The 17255-nt window shown below is 38.5% G+C and overlaps 1 protein-coding gene across 7 annotated transcripts in view; it reads left to right on the forward strand.

Annotated features, from left to right (window-relative positions):
• Positions 1-17255, forward strand: part of PPFIA2 (PTPRF interacting protein alpha 2) — a 308070-nt gene that overhangs the window by 276415 nt on the left and 14400 nt on the right. For 4 of the 7 annotated variants that reach the window (XM_042469734.1, XM_042469737.1, XM_042469739.1 and 1 more), the window contains 3 exons: positions 8680-8688; positions 12455-12536; positions 14100-14300. In XM_042469734.1, the coding sequence (XP_042325668.1) occupies positions 8680-8688; positions 12455-12536; positions 14100-14300 (292 nt within the window). The remainder of the gene's footprint in view (positions 1-8679; positions 8689-12454; positions 12537-14099; positions 14301-17255) is intronic. The other 3 variants (XM_042469738.1, XM_042469741.1, XM_042469740.1) reach the window with 1 other exon arrangement.

Here is a 17255-nt window from a genome sequence, read left to right on the forward strand (position 1 = left end):
TATTATTATTATTATTATTATTATTATTATTATTATTATTATTATTATTATATCCCAACTTTATCCAGGTTCAGGACTTGGATAGCTCGAAAGATTTAAAAATTCACAAAATACAAAATTTAAAAAAGTGATTAAACTATATAAAAAAATAAAACCAGTTAAGAATATAAATCATAAAAATGCAACAGCACATTAAAAATAACAATTAGTAAATCCAGCACATTGTAGAAGGCCCACCTAAACAATCAGTCCTCAAAGGCCTGTCAAAACAGAAAGGTCTTTACCAGTTTGTGAAAACAGAGTAGAAAGGGTGCCAGTCTGACCTTTCTGGGAAGGGTTCCAGAAGGCCCTCTCCCATGTTTGCACCAAGTGTACCTGTGAGGGTTGTGGAACAGAAAGAAGGGCCTCCTCAGCAAATCTCAAAACACAGAGATTTGTAAGGGAAAATATAACCCTTCAAATACTGAGCCATATAGGGTTTTCCGGGTCAAAATCACCTTTTAAAATTATTCCTGGAAATGGACTGGCAGCCAATAGAGCTGTGCAAAAAGGGAGTTGTGTTTTCCCTGTACATGATCCATTAGCAATCTGCATTAAGGTCTACCAGTTAAATAATAATCCATCTGGGATGTAAATAAGGTATGTGTCACCATGATCAGATCTAATGTTTCAGAGAACAGATGCAGCTGGCATACAAGCTTTTAACTGTGCAGATGCACTCCTGGCCACCACCAAAACATGAGCTTCCAGGTTCCAGGTTGAATTCATGGGTGCACTCAACCTGGGGACCTGATCTGCCTTTCAGTTGATCAGAGGCACCTCCATCTTGTCTGGATTAAATTCAATTTGTTAATCCTCATCCAGTCTGTTACTAATGTCAGGTATCAGATTAGGACTAAAACAGTTTCTCTGGATTGTGGTGGAAAGCAGAAATAGAACTGACTGTCATCTGCATACTGATGGCACAGAACATTAAAACTCCAGAATGCAGCCTAATCTGCACTGCAAAAATAATGCAGTTGGACATCAATTTAATTGCTTTGGCCATCAGAACTGGTATCAAATAATACAAATACAATTATTTTTAAAGAAACTGCTCTAGGTTCAGGAATATCCTTGTCCACTTACTTTTTTTAAAAAAGCGTGTTTCTCCGGTTATCTATTCCAAAGGACAAGTAGCGCTCATATACAACTGTCTAAAAGAAGAAGCATTTGAGAAGTCGACTCTTTGTAAGGCAGGGTGGGAAGTGGAATTTTCCCTTTCAGTAGATAGTAGGACCTGGGAAAATATGTAGAGTCACTTCCGATTTAAAACTAAGTCCATTGCAATTAAAAAGAATACTATTAAGTTGGTTCATGGATGGTATCTTATCCTAGTCAAACTGGCCCGTATGTCTACCAATGCCGATCCAAATTGTTGGAGGGGTTGTGATGGTAGGGGAACCTATGTACATGTGTGGTTGGATTGTCCCTTAGTGTGTGAATACTGGATAGAAATCTTGCAGCTAATCTAAAAGATCCCTAAGAAACCACTCCTGCTCCTGTTTTCCTTTTTTATGGGTGAAAATAAAGCCCTGCAAACTTATTGGTTTCATTTTGGCTGTTGCCAGTCTTGATATATTTAAGAATTGAAAAACTGGAAAGCTGAATATGGTGGACTAGACTTTGGGACCTGTGGCTAATGGAGAAAATTGCAGACAGTAATTACAGAGCAAGCGGCTTACACTCTGGATTGACATTCCACATGATTTGGCATCCACTTATTGAATACATCCAGAAGGACTTGGTTTCTAGACATCCCCCAATCATATCTAAATTTTTATGGAAAGATGTATTCCAAGATCTCTGAATGCTCCTTTTGTCTATAATTTCCAGGGCATTACTTTGGGTTACGTTTTAATTTCTGCTTTCTCAGTGAAATAACCACATTTGAGGATTTATTGTCTCTGATATTATTTTTATTTGTTGTTGTTTTAGAGTACTGTTTGTTGTCATGTTTGTTTTGGTGCCAGAACTCTTTGACAGAGAAGGCTAAATATCTCATGAAACCAGAGATCCTGGAAATTCCATATCATTGAGCCATGGCCATTAAAGTGGTGTCAAACTGCACTATTTCTGCACTGTAGATTAGATTTACCACTCCCAGCAGTTTCGTGTATATGTTAAATAACATGAAAAATAGAACTTAACTCTGAGAGACCCCCACAGGCCAATGGCTAAGGGGTTGAACTGGAGTCTCCCAGCTTCTAGGTTTGCTCCTAGCTTCAAGGAAAGAACAAAGCCACTGAAAACAGTGCCTCCAAGTTCCATCCAAATAAGGTATTCCAGAAGAATATCATGTTTGATGATATTGAAAGCTACCAAAAAGTCCAGCAGAACCAACAGGGAGCACACTCCCCCTGTCTAGTTCTTGGTGTAGATCATTACCAAGGTGACCAATATGGTCCCATAGCCAGGACTGAAACCAGATTAAAACCATCCTGGTTGGAGATTTTGAGAATTGTAGTCCAAACCTTAATTTTTCTAAACTCTTATCACACAGAAGTGTACTCCTGGCTTCTCCAACATTTTGTCCATTCCACAGAAACCAAATGTAATTGTGTGATTCATGAGTTTAAGGTTGAGTAATACCGTTATATGATCATTCAAATGTCATATGCATAGCAATTTTCAATTTCGCTAGATCTCTTAGGCTTAGATGGTACACAATTTAGCAATAGCAATAGCAAGTACATTTCTATACAGCTTGTCAGTGCACTTAAGCAGTAGCGTTCCTACAGCACGTGACACCTGGTGCAGGTGGGCAGAACTTCTGGTGGGGTTTTTGGGGTGGGGGTGCATGAGAGTGCCTGCACAGGCCAGAAGGACATCTGTGAGGGCCAGAGCCATGCCCCCAAGGGCCTGAGCCATGACCACAAGCAGCAGCAGTGCAGGCCCAAGGAGAGACGGCATGGCCCCGAGGAGCTCCTGTGCTGCCATGAGGAGCACCGGCACAGCCCCGAGGAACTCCCACGGGGGGGCGGGGGGCGGTGGAGCAGCACCTGCATGGGCTAAAATGCAGGATTGTCACTGAGCTACAGAAAGAGCTTATGACAATTCTGCTTCTTCCTACCAGCAGGATAACATATACCAATATATGGAAGATCTACTAGTGTAGTGAGTAGAATAAAAAGCAACATTTATTTACAGCATATATATTTATTCAACAACTGGCTAAAGTTTAAAGTATTGATGCATAGGGAACTCAACATTGTTGTTATTTTGGTTTTTGGTTTTGTTTTGTTTTGTTTTGTTTTTTGTTTTGTTTTTGTGAAGGTTTTCAGAAAATGTAGAAGCATAGGTAGAATGGTTTCCCATTTAATTTGAAATATCTTTACCCCCTCTACCCCTAGAGGCTAGATTTGATTTGTTTGTTTAGTCTAGCTGCAAAGATTGGCATATACAGCTTTAGAGTGCCAGGAAAGGCAGGTCCTCTGACAAGTGATCCAACAGTAATTCTCATTTATGACATGTTTTGTTTCCAAAGTGCTGGCTTGTTGTTTTAGGTGCATAGAACTCATCTCTCATCACAGTTCTCCATACAGTATCTTCATTGTTTCTTTTACTTATGAAAACTACTCTGTTTTTAATGTCAGTTATTTCAAGTCTTATTTACAAGCAAGCATGTATACTTGGGTACCCTTTTCTTTAGCCATGCCGTCTTATCATAAAGCATGCCTATCTGTGTTGGTTTCCCCTGAATTCTTTGCCCATTCCCAAGATGACACAACCATGTTCTATTTAGAGTATGGCTTCAGAGGGTCCATGAACTAGTTGGATAGTAAATATATGATGCCCACCATTATTTTTCCTGTTTCTTTGTATTTCTGTGCCCTTTTATGGGGAGGATGCATAACTTTCATTCTCAAAGGGGTCCATGATCCCAAAATTAATTAAGAACCACAAATTTAGAGACAGAATTCTGTGGAGTAATCATAGGAGAACACCAGTTACATTTATAACCCTGCATGTGACACAAACAGCAGAAAGAAAGAGCCAATTTGTTTTTCAGCATTTAACCAGGAGCAATTCACAATCTCACTGCAGTGCAAGCACTAGTACTAAAAGAAAGAAAATTTTGATATACCTCTGGAGCCAGAGTCCTTTTTGATCTGGTCCATTGAAAAGGGGGTGGCATTGGAGTGCCTTCCAGCCACTTTGGGGGCATGCATAATCTGATCTTTTTTTTGGGGGGGGGGGTTGGGCCTAGAGTTTCAAATGCATTGACAAGAAGATTCCATAGAGATGTAGTAAAGGGGATATCACTGGCTTTCACTTCATACATATGCCCACCAATTTCCCTGACTTTTATCCTTGACAATTTCCCTGACTATTTATCCGTGAATAAAAAAAGAAATTAGAAACTCCTTAAAAAATTAAGCAAGGATTTGCTTTTTGAATTCTGTTTTGCAATAGTCAAATAAGATGGTGCATTAACAGAGAATAGAACAAAAAATGCCTTAAAATGGCCTAGAATTGGGTTGGATTCTGTGTTAGCTATTTGCATTTTGTAGATTAATTCTTGATGCCATGGTTCTTGTTTCCTTTGAGATGCATATGTAATGTAGGTCTGGTCTGAATATTACACTTGTCATGTGATGTACACAGTTGTCATGTGATGCCTTTGCTCATGTCCAGTGTTATCATTGTGAGTACTTTTCTAACTCAGGAAATTCATAATGACTTAGAATGCTAAGTCATGAATACTCATGTAATAGAGCCTTTATGGAGTATTCCTTCAGAAGAAGCTACTTGCCTCCTACTATAGTTGGTTCCATTTATTGTAGTCATAATATGGCCTTACTGAATAGTAAACTATCACACCATTCAGTTGGTGACTCATTCTGCAACTTGTATTGATGCATTCAAATTTTTAAAAGTAACTAACATAACTTTTAGTTGCCTTTAAGACCAGCAATGTAAAATATTACTTTTTGCAATTTGTGATTGTTACTAGCTACTTGTGACTTGGTATGGAAGGACAATAACTAATTACATTTAAAAAAAGCTTTTCATGCTCTGGAAGGGGTTCAGCTTTCCCAAGTATATATCTCTTTCATAAAGGGCAGACATTAGAAAAACAGCTACTGTATTACTGCTAATAATTTCTGATGTCGCAGTATGTGATGGTGTGAGGCAATCTGAATGAAGAACCTTATTTTCTCAAATTTCATCATCCTTTGTTGTGCCATTGTTTTTCTCTATTTAGTCGAGTATTTAATTATACTGGTTTATCTGGTTCATAGTTAATTTTTTTCTGTTTTCTCTATTTAGTCAAGTATTTAATTGTACTGGTTTATCTTGTTCATAGTTAATTTTTTTCCTATTATCATACACAAATTGTTGGTTTTAATTACCCTAGCAATTAAATGCAATTTTTTTGAAAATCAGAATTGAATCAAAGACAATAAGCTATGAACAATTACTAGTCACCTACATTTTCTCTTAGCCTTATTCCTAAAATAAACCATTAGAATAGCCAATAAAGGAGCATGCTTTTTTTAATTCTTAAAAATACATAATTATCTTATGACTTTTCATAATTTTTAGCTGTCCTTTATTGGCCACTGCCTATTGACATGAAATTTCTATTTGCTTCTCATTTGTATAAAGGTTCTTAAGAACTCTTGATATGTTAATAGCGTTCCTGCTTTGACACACTGAACCCTCTCTACTAAAGTAGTTATAGGATGGTGCAGCTGTCATAACACCTCACTTCCTGCCCACACTCCAAAGGGGAAAATAAGCTGTACTTTTAGTGCTCTGTGGCGGGGTACAGGACCGCCGCTTTGCGGTGGTCTGCCGCCGCCGCCAATAGGGTCCGCGGGGGAGCCGGAGCCTTCAGACGGGCCCGACTCCCGCCCGAAAAAAGAAGCTCCAAAATGGAGCTTCTTTTAGCGTCGCGGGGCGCGCTCGCTACGTCACAAGCGGCGCGACACGTCTGGACGCTGTGCGTCCAGTACGTAAAGATGGCGGCGCCCGTATGAACAGGGCGCCGCCATCTTGTACGTATTCAATACGTACTAGGGTTAGGGGGGTGCGGAAGCACCGCCCCTTCCTAACCCTAGTACGTATTGTATACGTACTATTTGGCAGTCTGTAAACCGCCTGTAAATCACAGAATAAACTGATTTAATCCTTAGTCCCTTTGCTAAAAATATGAGAGCTGTGATTCAGGGGAGTGGACTAGAGTTCTGTATCTGATAATTCTACATATGTCACCAAACTATAAGTCCCAGGATTCTATAACATGGAGCTAGAGCAGATGGGCACGAAAGAGTAGTCTGAGTCTGCTTTGGCTGGAAACAGATTCGGACTCTGCTGTCTGCATGGCCCACTCCCTAGGGAGGCTGTGCACGCAAGGGCTGACCAGTGCCATCAGGAGTTGGATTATCCTGCCTCCTGCTCCTAAGGACTGGAGCGTGGCTTCGGCACAGCTTCTGACCACTTTGGAGGCATGCATCATTTAATCAGCATGCCTCCAAAGAGATTGAAAGCCACTTCAGTTGGACCATCTGTTTCACCCCATGGTGCCAGGCCATTAAAGTGGTAGCAAACTACTATACTTTTGTACTGTAGACACACTCATGGTGAAGCCAGGAAAAATGAATTTATTATATACCCAAGCAGTAATTGCAAATGCATTGTCAAACTTTCAAATCTTTGCTACGTCACTAAAAGGAAATGTTCAGTCCCATCCAATTCTTGCAAGAATCAGAAGGGCCCCAAAGTTTTTCATAAAATAAATCTACATTAGAGTAATTTTCCTCAATATGGTGCTTTCCAGACATGCACAATTCTCATAATCTTCCAGCCACCACTTATGAAGGCATTAAATTGGTGAGAGCTGCATTGGAGTAAAAGGATAGTAATCCATATGACCTGTCAATGAGAACCTAAGAACAGCTGTGTAGCAGCATATCAAAGGTTCATCTCATTTCACAAGTTCACTCCATCTCAGTCAGCCATCAAGAACTCACAAGGAGGAAGAACATAGATATCTGCCCTCAACACTGGTAGTTTAGTGCTTCTAGATATAAAGTTTCTGTTGTAGGTATAGGAAGCCCCAAGAGCTGATTTTCCATCACTGAATACTTCACATATCTGGAAAAAAATAATTTAAAAACCAAATAAATGAAAACCCAAAGTAGCTTCCAGTCAATTTCCAATTTCTTTTCTTCTTTTCTCTTTCTTTGCATTTCTTGGAGCTTTTAAGAGGTTTGAGGAGGCATACTGACCCAAAAATGCACAAGTTCTTAGTTCTTAGTTCCTGGAACCCTCTGGAAGTAGCAAAACAGCTTTATATTTTTAGCAGAAAACGTAGAATTAGAGGAGACCTTCAAAGGTGATATGGGGTCACACAAAAGAACCTGGAGGCCTTGAACCTTATCGCACACACAATTTTAAACATTCTGGGGATGGAAGGAGGACGCTCGTGTGCACGCGTGTGCTGCAGAAAATGGAGTTTATCGCACATGAATACGTCCTCCAAGAGGCCCTGTTCCGTCCCCCGGCGCGCACCCGTTCAGATCCAGTCCTGACTGGCATGATTTTTGCCTGACGGAAATTGTGTGTGCGATAAGGTCCCTTGTCTAGCCTGCAGTCCACACTTTCCCCACTGCGTCATACTGTTGCCATATTTATCCCCCTTGAACTCTGGTATGTATGGTCCATTTATGACCCATCCTTCAGTTCATATCAGTGCCTGCATCTTGAAAAGCCAGTTCATTCCATCAGAATTTCCCACCACAGGCAGTGTATCCTTCATATTAAAGATCATAAAATGTGACTCAGGACCAAATTGCATGGTTTGGACTGGTGAGTCTGATTTTTTTAAAAAAATAAATAAGTTGCTTGCATAAAGGGTGGAGAGCCAAGCCAGTTAAGGACTCTACTTTGTGAGAGTCAGGAATTTTACCCTTTTGCTGCACCATGATACTGCTTGGATTTCCTCCTCTGCACTTTGATATTCACTATAGTGGGAGAGTGTGCTGCTAAGGGCTAATACAGGAAGTGTCCTGTTTTTGTGGAAGGCATGGGCATGTATATTATGTTTTCCAAATTATTATACCTCTTTCCTGGCTTGTACACCAGTTTCATCATCATTGATGAAAAAGTACTATGATGTTTTTAAAAGAAATAAATGGGATGCCTTCAATGGGGATAAGAAATCATTTAAAATAAGTAATTGAGAAACTATAATGATGTTTCACATAATGATTCAGAGAGCTGACATGGCAATTAGTATTAACTGTAGGGAAGGTGGATATATGTCTACTTATATTTTAATTGTAACCATTTTGTGCCTTCAACATTCAGTATATTCAGACCTGAATAATTCATGCTATCAGGGACATAACAGTAACCATGTTTATTGAGAAATTAATACTGTGTAAAAGGTGTTAAACTTGTACAGGGCTATAGATTTGGTTTGGCCAGAGAGAGAAAGACAGACAGAGAGAGAGAGAGAGAGAGAGAGAAAGAGACAGACATTTCTTTTAGTTTTTTAAAAAAGCCACATACTATGCTGCTTCTTTAATTTTTTTACTCTACCATATGATTTCTTTTACGGATTAACATATATTCATTAATATTTGTGTGCTTTTCTTTTCCATTCATCTCTCTTCATCTCATGAAAAGCACATCTGGGTAAGTTAAACCACAATGGTTGCTGATCATACTCATTTTCAGCACCATGTTTTTGGATTCTTCTTTTATTTTCTCTTCTTTAATTATTTTATTTATATATATTTATAACCACTTTAATTTGCAGATATCTATTGAGAATTGAACCAAAACTGAACTTTAAATCATTCTGAATTAGACAACATTTTGTTTGTTCTCAGCCTATTGGTATACTAATATATATATTTAAATGAAGTGAGTGAAATTCTAGATCTACTGAAATAAATTACAAAAGCCTTGTGACTTTGTGAAATGGATCCAGTGTTCCACTCATTCATTTATTCATTCACTTGTTCTATATGAGCAATATATATAGAACAACAGGATTTTGTATTAATTTTTCCATTTATAGTTTCATTTCTTACCAGTTCACTTAAGTTGCAAATTTGAGAATATATTTTTATTACTCTTCTGAGTTTTGCTAAAATAATTCAGGCTAATTTACCTGGGCATAAACCCTAGTGAAAATTATTTTAAAATGTAGCAGGCAACTCCACAGTTTAAGAGACAGATATTTGACATCTTCATGATTAAAAAAAAGGTAGGATTGTGAGGAGCCCCTTTGGGTTGGGAACCTTTAAGGTATTTATTTCAGATTTTATGTTAAAATGTATTACTACAATGCTATAATCAAGTCTGGATTTAATATGGTTTAATATATTTGAAAACAGTAGGTGGTCAATAATTGTATCTTGGAAACCTTGTATAAATTGTGAAACCATGTATTATGCAGATTGGTTCATTCATTACCATGATGGTGGTATATTTTGAACACCTCTTCATTCTTATTATAATTCAAAGTTATGTTTTCTATTTCTAGTGGCTGCTCAGCATTCCAAATGCTGTTTCATTTACCTAATGTATGCATTTGGTGAAAGCATTAACTTTCACTACCCAGAAGCCCATGTACTTAAACAAGGGCTTAAGCAACATTATTTAAGCAAGCTATAATAAAACTTCTCCACCGCTGATATCTAAAAACTTTTAAATCTAGTTTTTAATTAGCTTTTCGTTGATTTCTTTGTTTTGCCATAAATTAATGCAGGAATATATTCTGTGCAAGCAAGGAATTGCTGTTATACATAATTCATAATCTACCTGGTAGGGGAAAAAATTCAATGAAGACAATGGATTATACAGAGTTTTGGGCCAATTCAGTGGTGACCTTAAACTGGATTAGATCCTTGTTTAGATTTTATATTTAAAAGGTTAAATAGCACTATCCTCAATTGGCTAATTTGATTGGGAACTACATCCACTTGTTAGTTTCATCTAGAATAAACCTAGTGAATGAATGGGACACATTAAATCAACACTTATTTAAGTCCATTTGATGCAGTAGGATCTACTCTATTTAACATTAACATGTGGATTTAGTCCATTGTATGAAGCATGCCATTCAGAGGTCAATTAAATTTTCTTGATAAGAGGTTAATGGGAGGTGCAGTCTAACGCATCTTGATGGCATTAGAAAGGAAATAGCTGCCAGAATGCAAGAATGTAGCTTAAAGGCAATGGCATGGAAACTAAACACAGTTTAACACCATTGTTTCAAAATAACATTCTCTATGAATATGATAGATTATTCTTTTTCATTGGTCTTTCACTGAATGTGTTACAGTTCTTGCTTTAACATATGCACATAATACTGTTGTAGGTCCTTTGTTTACTGGACTTGTCACTGAAAAACTAAGATCATTTATGAAATAGTGTTAGGGCCCATTCCCACTTACCGGTAAATCCGTTTCTTGAACCGATTCCTGAAACTGGTTCTGAAAAAACGTAGTTCCCACTATGTTTGCACTGGTTCCAGGAATCGGCAAATGGTGGCGAGCAGCTTGATTGCCCGCCCCGTCTCTGGCTTCTCCTGGCCCCCAAATCCCCAGCCCAGCCTCATTACCAGCTTCTTTGGCCACTGACCGGCTTCCCTGCACATTTTAAAAAATTTCCCATAGTGCATGTCACATTTACTGTGTCTATTTGACCATGATGCATGTAATGTTAGCATGCCAGCAAACAGCAGCCCAGGTGGATGTGCTGAAAGATCCAATTGCTATGTGCTTGTGGATTAGTATGCACAGCAAATGTATTTTAATGTAATAAGATACCTCTGGTGATTCATATCACATATAAATTGGGGTCAGAATGCCACAAATGTAATTCTTGGGTGATCATCTATCTAAACATGTCAGCTCTTCTCCACTTTATAGGTTAAATAATACCAGTTGTAGTTAATTGATGACCTTTTTGTCAGTGTGTTTTATTTTGTGCATATCAATCTTACTGCAGTTTGGAATGATATAATAACTTTTTAAGTGGTGAGGGATGTAAAGGTTAGGAAAGCCAGTGCTAATGAGGCATATAAGAAGACAAAAATTGGACTCCTGATTGTTTGCATGGAATACAATAGAGGACTGTGAACTTTAATTACTGTATTTAGAAAAACAAAATAAAAGCAGTAACAGTAGCAATGTCTTGACTTCTGAACCTTCAACTTATTAAAACTCCTAGGAAAGTACAATAGGAAAATGTTTTGAACTTCAGTAGCTTATGAAATAGTTACTAATCTGGTTTAGTAAATTTGGTTAGAATATTTTATCACAAAGAGGTTAAATCTTGGTATACAGATGTCCTTTAGGTGTAAAGAGCCGGTCACTGATTTGGAGAAAATCAGAATTGGTTTCGCAAGATTCAGATTAAGCCATGTCATTGAGTGATTATATATCCATTTCTGCAGCTTCCTCGCTTGTGCATAGAAAGACAAATTTTGAAAGCTGTTATCTTTTTGTATTAATGAAAAAACTATCAATCTTATATTGAACTTCTTTCAGTGATCATCAGCATGTATAAATCACTGATCCTGAATACAAAGAAAAGCACTTGAAAACATGCAGCCAATTTTGTTTTGGAAAAATACCCTGAAGCAGTTTGAGCAGGAAGGGCCAAGCACTCAGTTTCTAAAAGTAATAGTGGCACATGTGTGCTCCCCATTCCAGCCAAGTGATGTGTTCTCCTTTTCATCTGTACAACCACCATTTCATGAACAGAAAAATGTATAGCTTTGTTGAAACTTGCCTGCAAGCTGTAGCGTCTTTAAAATTTTAAAGCTATTGATTTAACAAAACTTTATGGTGTATGAAAATACTTTCCCCAAGATGCAGCACTTCTCTCCCCATTCACCCCATAATGACATTGAATAATGTGAAACAACTGAGTTCCTTTTTTTTCTTTTGGAAAAGGCAGATTTCAAGTGTGATAACTTGTTGGACAAGCAATGAAAATTCATTCTTTCTAGTAAGGAGCTTTTAGAACTCCAAATCTCATCATATCCACTTAGACAACTTGCTTTTGGGTTGTTGTTGTTTTTCCTGGTACCACGGACAAATATGAGGGACATAATTGGTCAATCTTTCTCAAATCTTTATAACAATTTATTTCAAAATGTAGCAATAATTTCTTCACTTAGTCTGAAAAAATGTTTGAAAAAGAACATAGAAAATGTGTTTGTTAATTTATTGCTGGATTGCAGGATAAAATCAAACTGTAGAATATTTGCCAATATTCTCAACATAGAAGGTAACATTCTCTCTACCTGAACAGTTAACAAGGTTAATGGATGATTGAAGAAAGCCAATATTCAGTATCATTGACAGAGTATGCTACAATATAATTGCGCTTGAAGATTTCTAGGTAACAGTGCATGCTTTAATAATTTGTGGCACATTTTTAGGCATGAACTTCTGGAAGAGGCTCGGAGGAAGGGGTTGCCTTTTGCACAATGGGATGGGCCTACAGTGGTTGCATGGCTAGAGGTAAGCCCTAGGAAGACCTTTTGGATGTATGGGGATATTTCAAATTGTAGCAATAATTTCTTCACTTAGTCTGAAAAAATGTTTGAAAAAGAACATAGAAAATGTGTTTGTTAATTTATTGCTGGATTGCAAATAAAACATTGCAAATAATTTTAACAGCAATATCACATTTTCTGTTCAGAAAAAATAATAAAAGCCTTGCATTTGATACCAAAAATCACCCATATTTTTTAATGATGTGCTATTCCACAAATCAGCAAGTTCTCATGTTCTCTCCTTTGTAGAACTGGAGTGACAAAAAATATGGTAAAACCTTTCTAAAATCATGGAGCAAGTTAAGTCTAATCTGAAGACCTAGGGAGTACAGCAGTTCATTTTACTAGTGGTTCTGAATTTTTACTTTTAATTTTTACTAGCAGTAGTCTTACTTGAAGTTCAGCCCAGTGGCACTGTTTGGACCAGTTCAGAGGTGAATTTGCATATCAGCCCACTATAGTGTCAAGGCCTCTCTCACATGTCTGGATAAAAAACTTCAATATGCTATGAGCTGCTTGTAGCTTCTGATAGAATGTGCAATCGTGCCACCAAAAGAGTCAGCTATGCATCTTTGTATACATATTGTTAGAACAATATATGTATAATAGGTACTGAGCATCATTGAATCTAACTCCTGATAAGTCTATAGTAAAGCTGCTATCTCTGTGTCGCTTTCTACTTTTTAATTTCATTATTAGCGAAAATACTAAACAGATTACTTATCACAGATGAAAAGCAATAGCACATGCCTCCCAGATGATCCTCAGTCCTGTTAAGTGAAATGTTACAGTACTTACAGAGTTCATTCATTCAGACCTGAGAACCAGCCAGCCGTATCTGAACCTTGAACAGATTAGTAAAAATATAGGCATGCCTGAGAGTTGGCACCTCCTTGGGAACAGTGGCTGTAAAATGGGTTATGCATTGTTGTTGTTTTTTAATGCAACTACTTTAGAAGAAAAACAAGTCTATCCTGAATATTAAGAAGGTTGGGGAACTGCTAGGAAGACTATTACAGTGGAACACTGGATGCCAGATAATGAGGCTTATGTAGAACTTGGAAAAATTCCTTCTGTGAACCATGAACAAAATTCAGCCATTAGTCCCAGCTACAGTCAATGGTGATTTAGTAAGTTAACACCTAGATTTAATTCCATTGATTGAATAGAGTTGCTCTAGTTGGACAAGCAGTTGGATTGAGGTTTACAACTCACAGAATTCCCTGTGCTGTAGGTGGAGTCTGGGGGGGGGGGTATCCAAAAAGAATAACTTGTGAAGGCTCTGGGCTGGCAGTGGGGTGGTGTGCCTGTATGTATAGCAGGAAGCATGTTTCTTTCTGCCACTTTCTAAAGTTCTTAACAAAATGCTCCCAGATTCCCCCATTTACTTGAAATAGGTATCTGAATTTCATTGGGCAGGAGGGGTGTTTACAAAATGTGCCCTCCATTTGAGCTCAGTCCAAAAATTTCCACAGTTTGATGAGGCTGTAATTGATTTTGTCATTTACCTCCCTTCCTTTCTCCACAGTTGTGGCTGGGAATGCCTGCATGGTATGTTGCTGCATGCCGGGCAAATGTGAAAAGTGGAGCAATTATGTCTGCATTGTCAGATACTGAAATTCAGAGGGAAATTGGAATCAGCAACCCTCTCCATCGCTTAAAGCTCCGTTTGGCAATCCAGGAGATGGTATCACTCACAAGTCCCTCAGCCCCTCCAACATCTAGAACGGTAAGTCGTTTCATCTAACTTGGAATAACCAGTGAAGAACCCTTCTGGATCTGATAGAAAGTCCATCCAGTTAAGCATTTTGTTTTTCTCACAACCAACTACATGTCTCTTGGATGCCCATGAGGAGAACATTGAAGAAAGCAATAATCCTTTTGAACTGTTACTCTACAGCTGTGGGTATCCTGTGGCCTTATTGCCTCTGAACTTGAAGGTGCCATTCAGCCATCATGTCTGGAAAGCATTTTTAGACATGCAAGGCTAGTCTGTTTGTTCCAAGCCTTGTGGCTGCTGATATTGTATGGGTTAGAAATATTTAAGTACATTTAAAAAAAATCCAGCACCTGAGAGCCTTAACAGAGGCCTTATTGATCATTCTTCAACCATTAAAATGCCATCATTTAATGTCACTAGTGTGACATCAAACACTCTACTCTACATGTTCCAAGAGGGAGAGAAGCCTAATTTGTTTCCAGTAATGCTTCCTAGCTAACCCTTTTGCCAAAACAAACTTTAAACTAACTAGCCTTTAATATTGGAATTCTTTATGTAAAGTCCTTCCACCAGGCAATAACATGGTCAAAATCTCTTGGTGTGCAAATAGTTAAAGCAAGATAGTATGGATGTATATTGTAATCTTGTTTTTCCATTGTTCTCTATGAGAATAGCTTCTGTACTTCTCAAACTTATACCTTTTATTTTCCAAACAGTGGCTGCTAACTCTTTAGCTGTGGGCAATTGTCAAAGAAAATTAGTGGGCAGACATAGCACAGAAAAATACTATCGCTGGTAGCCAGTACTAATTAGAGGGCAGTCATCCTCTAACATTGTTGATCTGTAGTGCCTGCTTGAAGAGAGGTGAAATGGGTTTTGAGGTGTGGAGAAACTGAGGCAGGAAATAAATAAACCCTTGTCCAGTCTGGAATTCAAGGAATCTCTTTAAATAAATAAATAAATAAATAAATAAAGCTTTATTTTTTTACCCCACCTCTCTGTCAAAAGACAATTGAGGCAGCTTACATTTAAAAAGAAGTCATACAATGCCCAATACCCAAATTGTTCCCTCCTTTCTTGAAAGTGAGAGGCTATGGATGAACATACTGCCTAGTTTTCTCTCTTTTTCCGATGAACATGAGCATCTAAGTCAATCAGTCTGGTAGGCAGCATCAACATGAGGTCACAAGGACCACTCTTTCTTGAGGCAGACAATGTCAGCATGTGGTCACAATAGTCAGTTTCTTCTTTAAGCCTCTGCAGATTGCTCATTTTCTCTCATTCAAGCAGTTGGGAGTAGCAACCTCTAATCTCAGTTCTGTTTCTGAGACAAATGGAAGTAGAAGCATGCAGGCACAGAGGTTTCCTCATTATGGTTTGTATATGGCCACAGACTCTCTTATTATTGAGGCAGGCAGAAGCAGCAGCCTCCATTGTTTCATTGAACTGGAGAGCAGTATATGGACAAAGGGGGAAAACAGAGTTTGTATGGTGGTATCTCAACTGTTACTGACCTTTACTGTCAGTATCTATGGGTGCAATTATGGCACCAAAAGAAGTGGAGATAATCATGACATGCACAAGGATGTTGCTAGAATCCATGTGAGAGCAAGAGTCTGAATGTTTTGCTAGAGGAGTCCATATCTGAAGACACTGTAAGGTTGCAGGTGGATGAAATAATTAAGCACAATGATATGATACCCCAGGTATAATACGTGGCCCATGAGTGGAGGCAGGGATTATTTTAAAAGTACTATATACATTTTAAAGCAGTAGGTGAAGCAGAAGCAATGGCCAAAAGCAGGCCTTTTCTGGTACCTTAGATCCAGTAGGGTTTCATTGGGAGCATGAAATAAATGTGGTTCTTCCACTCCATTAATTAAGAAGGCTGAATGTTCAGCTTTCAATCAGTTCATCTCTAGGGGCAAGAAAAGCCGGATTTTTGCCAGCCGAAAAAGGAGCAGATCTCTGTCACTCCTTTTTCGGCCACCTTCAGGGCGGATTGGGGCTGTGGCATGTGTTTGCTACAGCCCCAATCCACCTTTGGAAGAGGCGGCTTCAAGCCACCCCTTCAGGGCTGTCTGTCCCTTCCCCCTTTAGTCTAATGAAAAGATAGGATGCTCCTAGTCATTTCCTAGTGTGTTTTGTGTGTGCCTCACCTAGCCTATTCAAAACATGCTCCCCAAATTTGGTGAAGATCCATCCAGACATTTTCACATGATGCTGTTACAAACAGAAATTTAATTTTATATTTATCATTTTTCCCATAAAAATTGAAATGCATTTTTAATTTTGCATTAGGCAAATTATCAGTGACAACTATATAGTGAGAAGGAGACAGGGGTGACATAAAAGAGGACAGAGAAGAATTAACTCAAGAGCAAGGCAATGATGGATGTGGAATTCCACACTGAAGTACCAAAAAGGACAGATAGTTTACCTGTAACTGTAGTTCTTGAAGTGGTCATCTATGAACTCACACAAATGGGATTATCTGTGCCTGCACAGTGCTTCATTTGGAACCTTTCAGAGATATAGAGAATTCTGGCTGTAGCTGTCACCACTTCAGGTCAGCCCTATCCTTCGGTTCTTGCCTGAAACCCTCAGTTCTATGAATGTCACTGTCACAGCACCTGAGGACTCAAGGACAGGCAGGACATAATGAGGGGAGGATGGTGGGTTTGTGTGAGTTCACAGATTTCCACTCAAAAAACTACAGTTACAGGTAAGCAAACTGTTCTCCTTCTTCATGGTCTCTGGCACAAGGGCCCTGGAGGTGCAGTGGTTAAATGCTGATACTGTAGCCACAAGGTTGTGAGTTTTATCCCAGGTTTCCAAGGTTGACTCAGTCTTTCATCCTTTCATAGGCTGGTAAAATGAGTACCCAGTTTGTTGGGGGCAATGGTCGTATAGATTGTAAACTGCTTAGAGAGTGCTGAGTTCACTGATAAGCAGTATAGAAAT

The sequence above is a fragment of the Sceloporus undulatus genome, chromosome 5 (assembly GCF_019175285.1).
Source record: "Sceloporus undulatus isolate JIND9_A2432 ecotype Alabama chromosome 5, SceUnd_v1.1, whole genome shotgun sequence".
Classification (NCBI taxonomy): Eukaryota; Metazoa; Chordata; class Lepidosauria; order Squamata; family Phrynosomatidae; genus Sceloporus; species Sceloporus undulatus.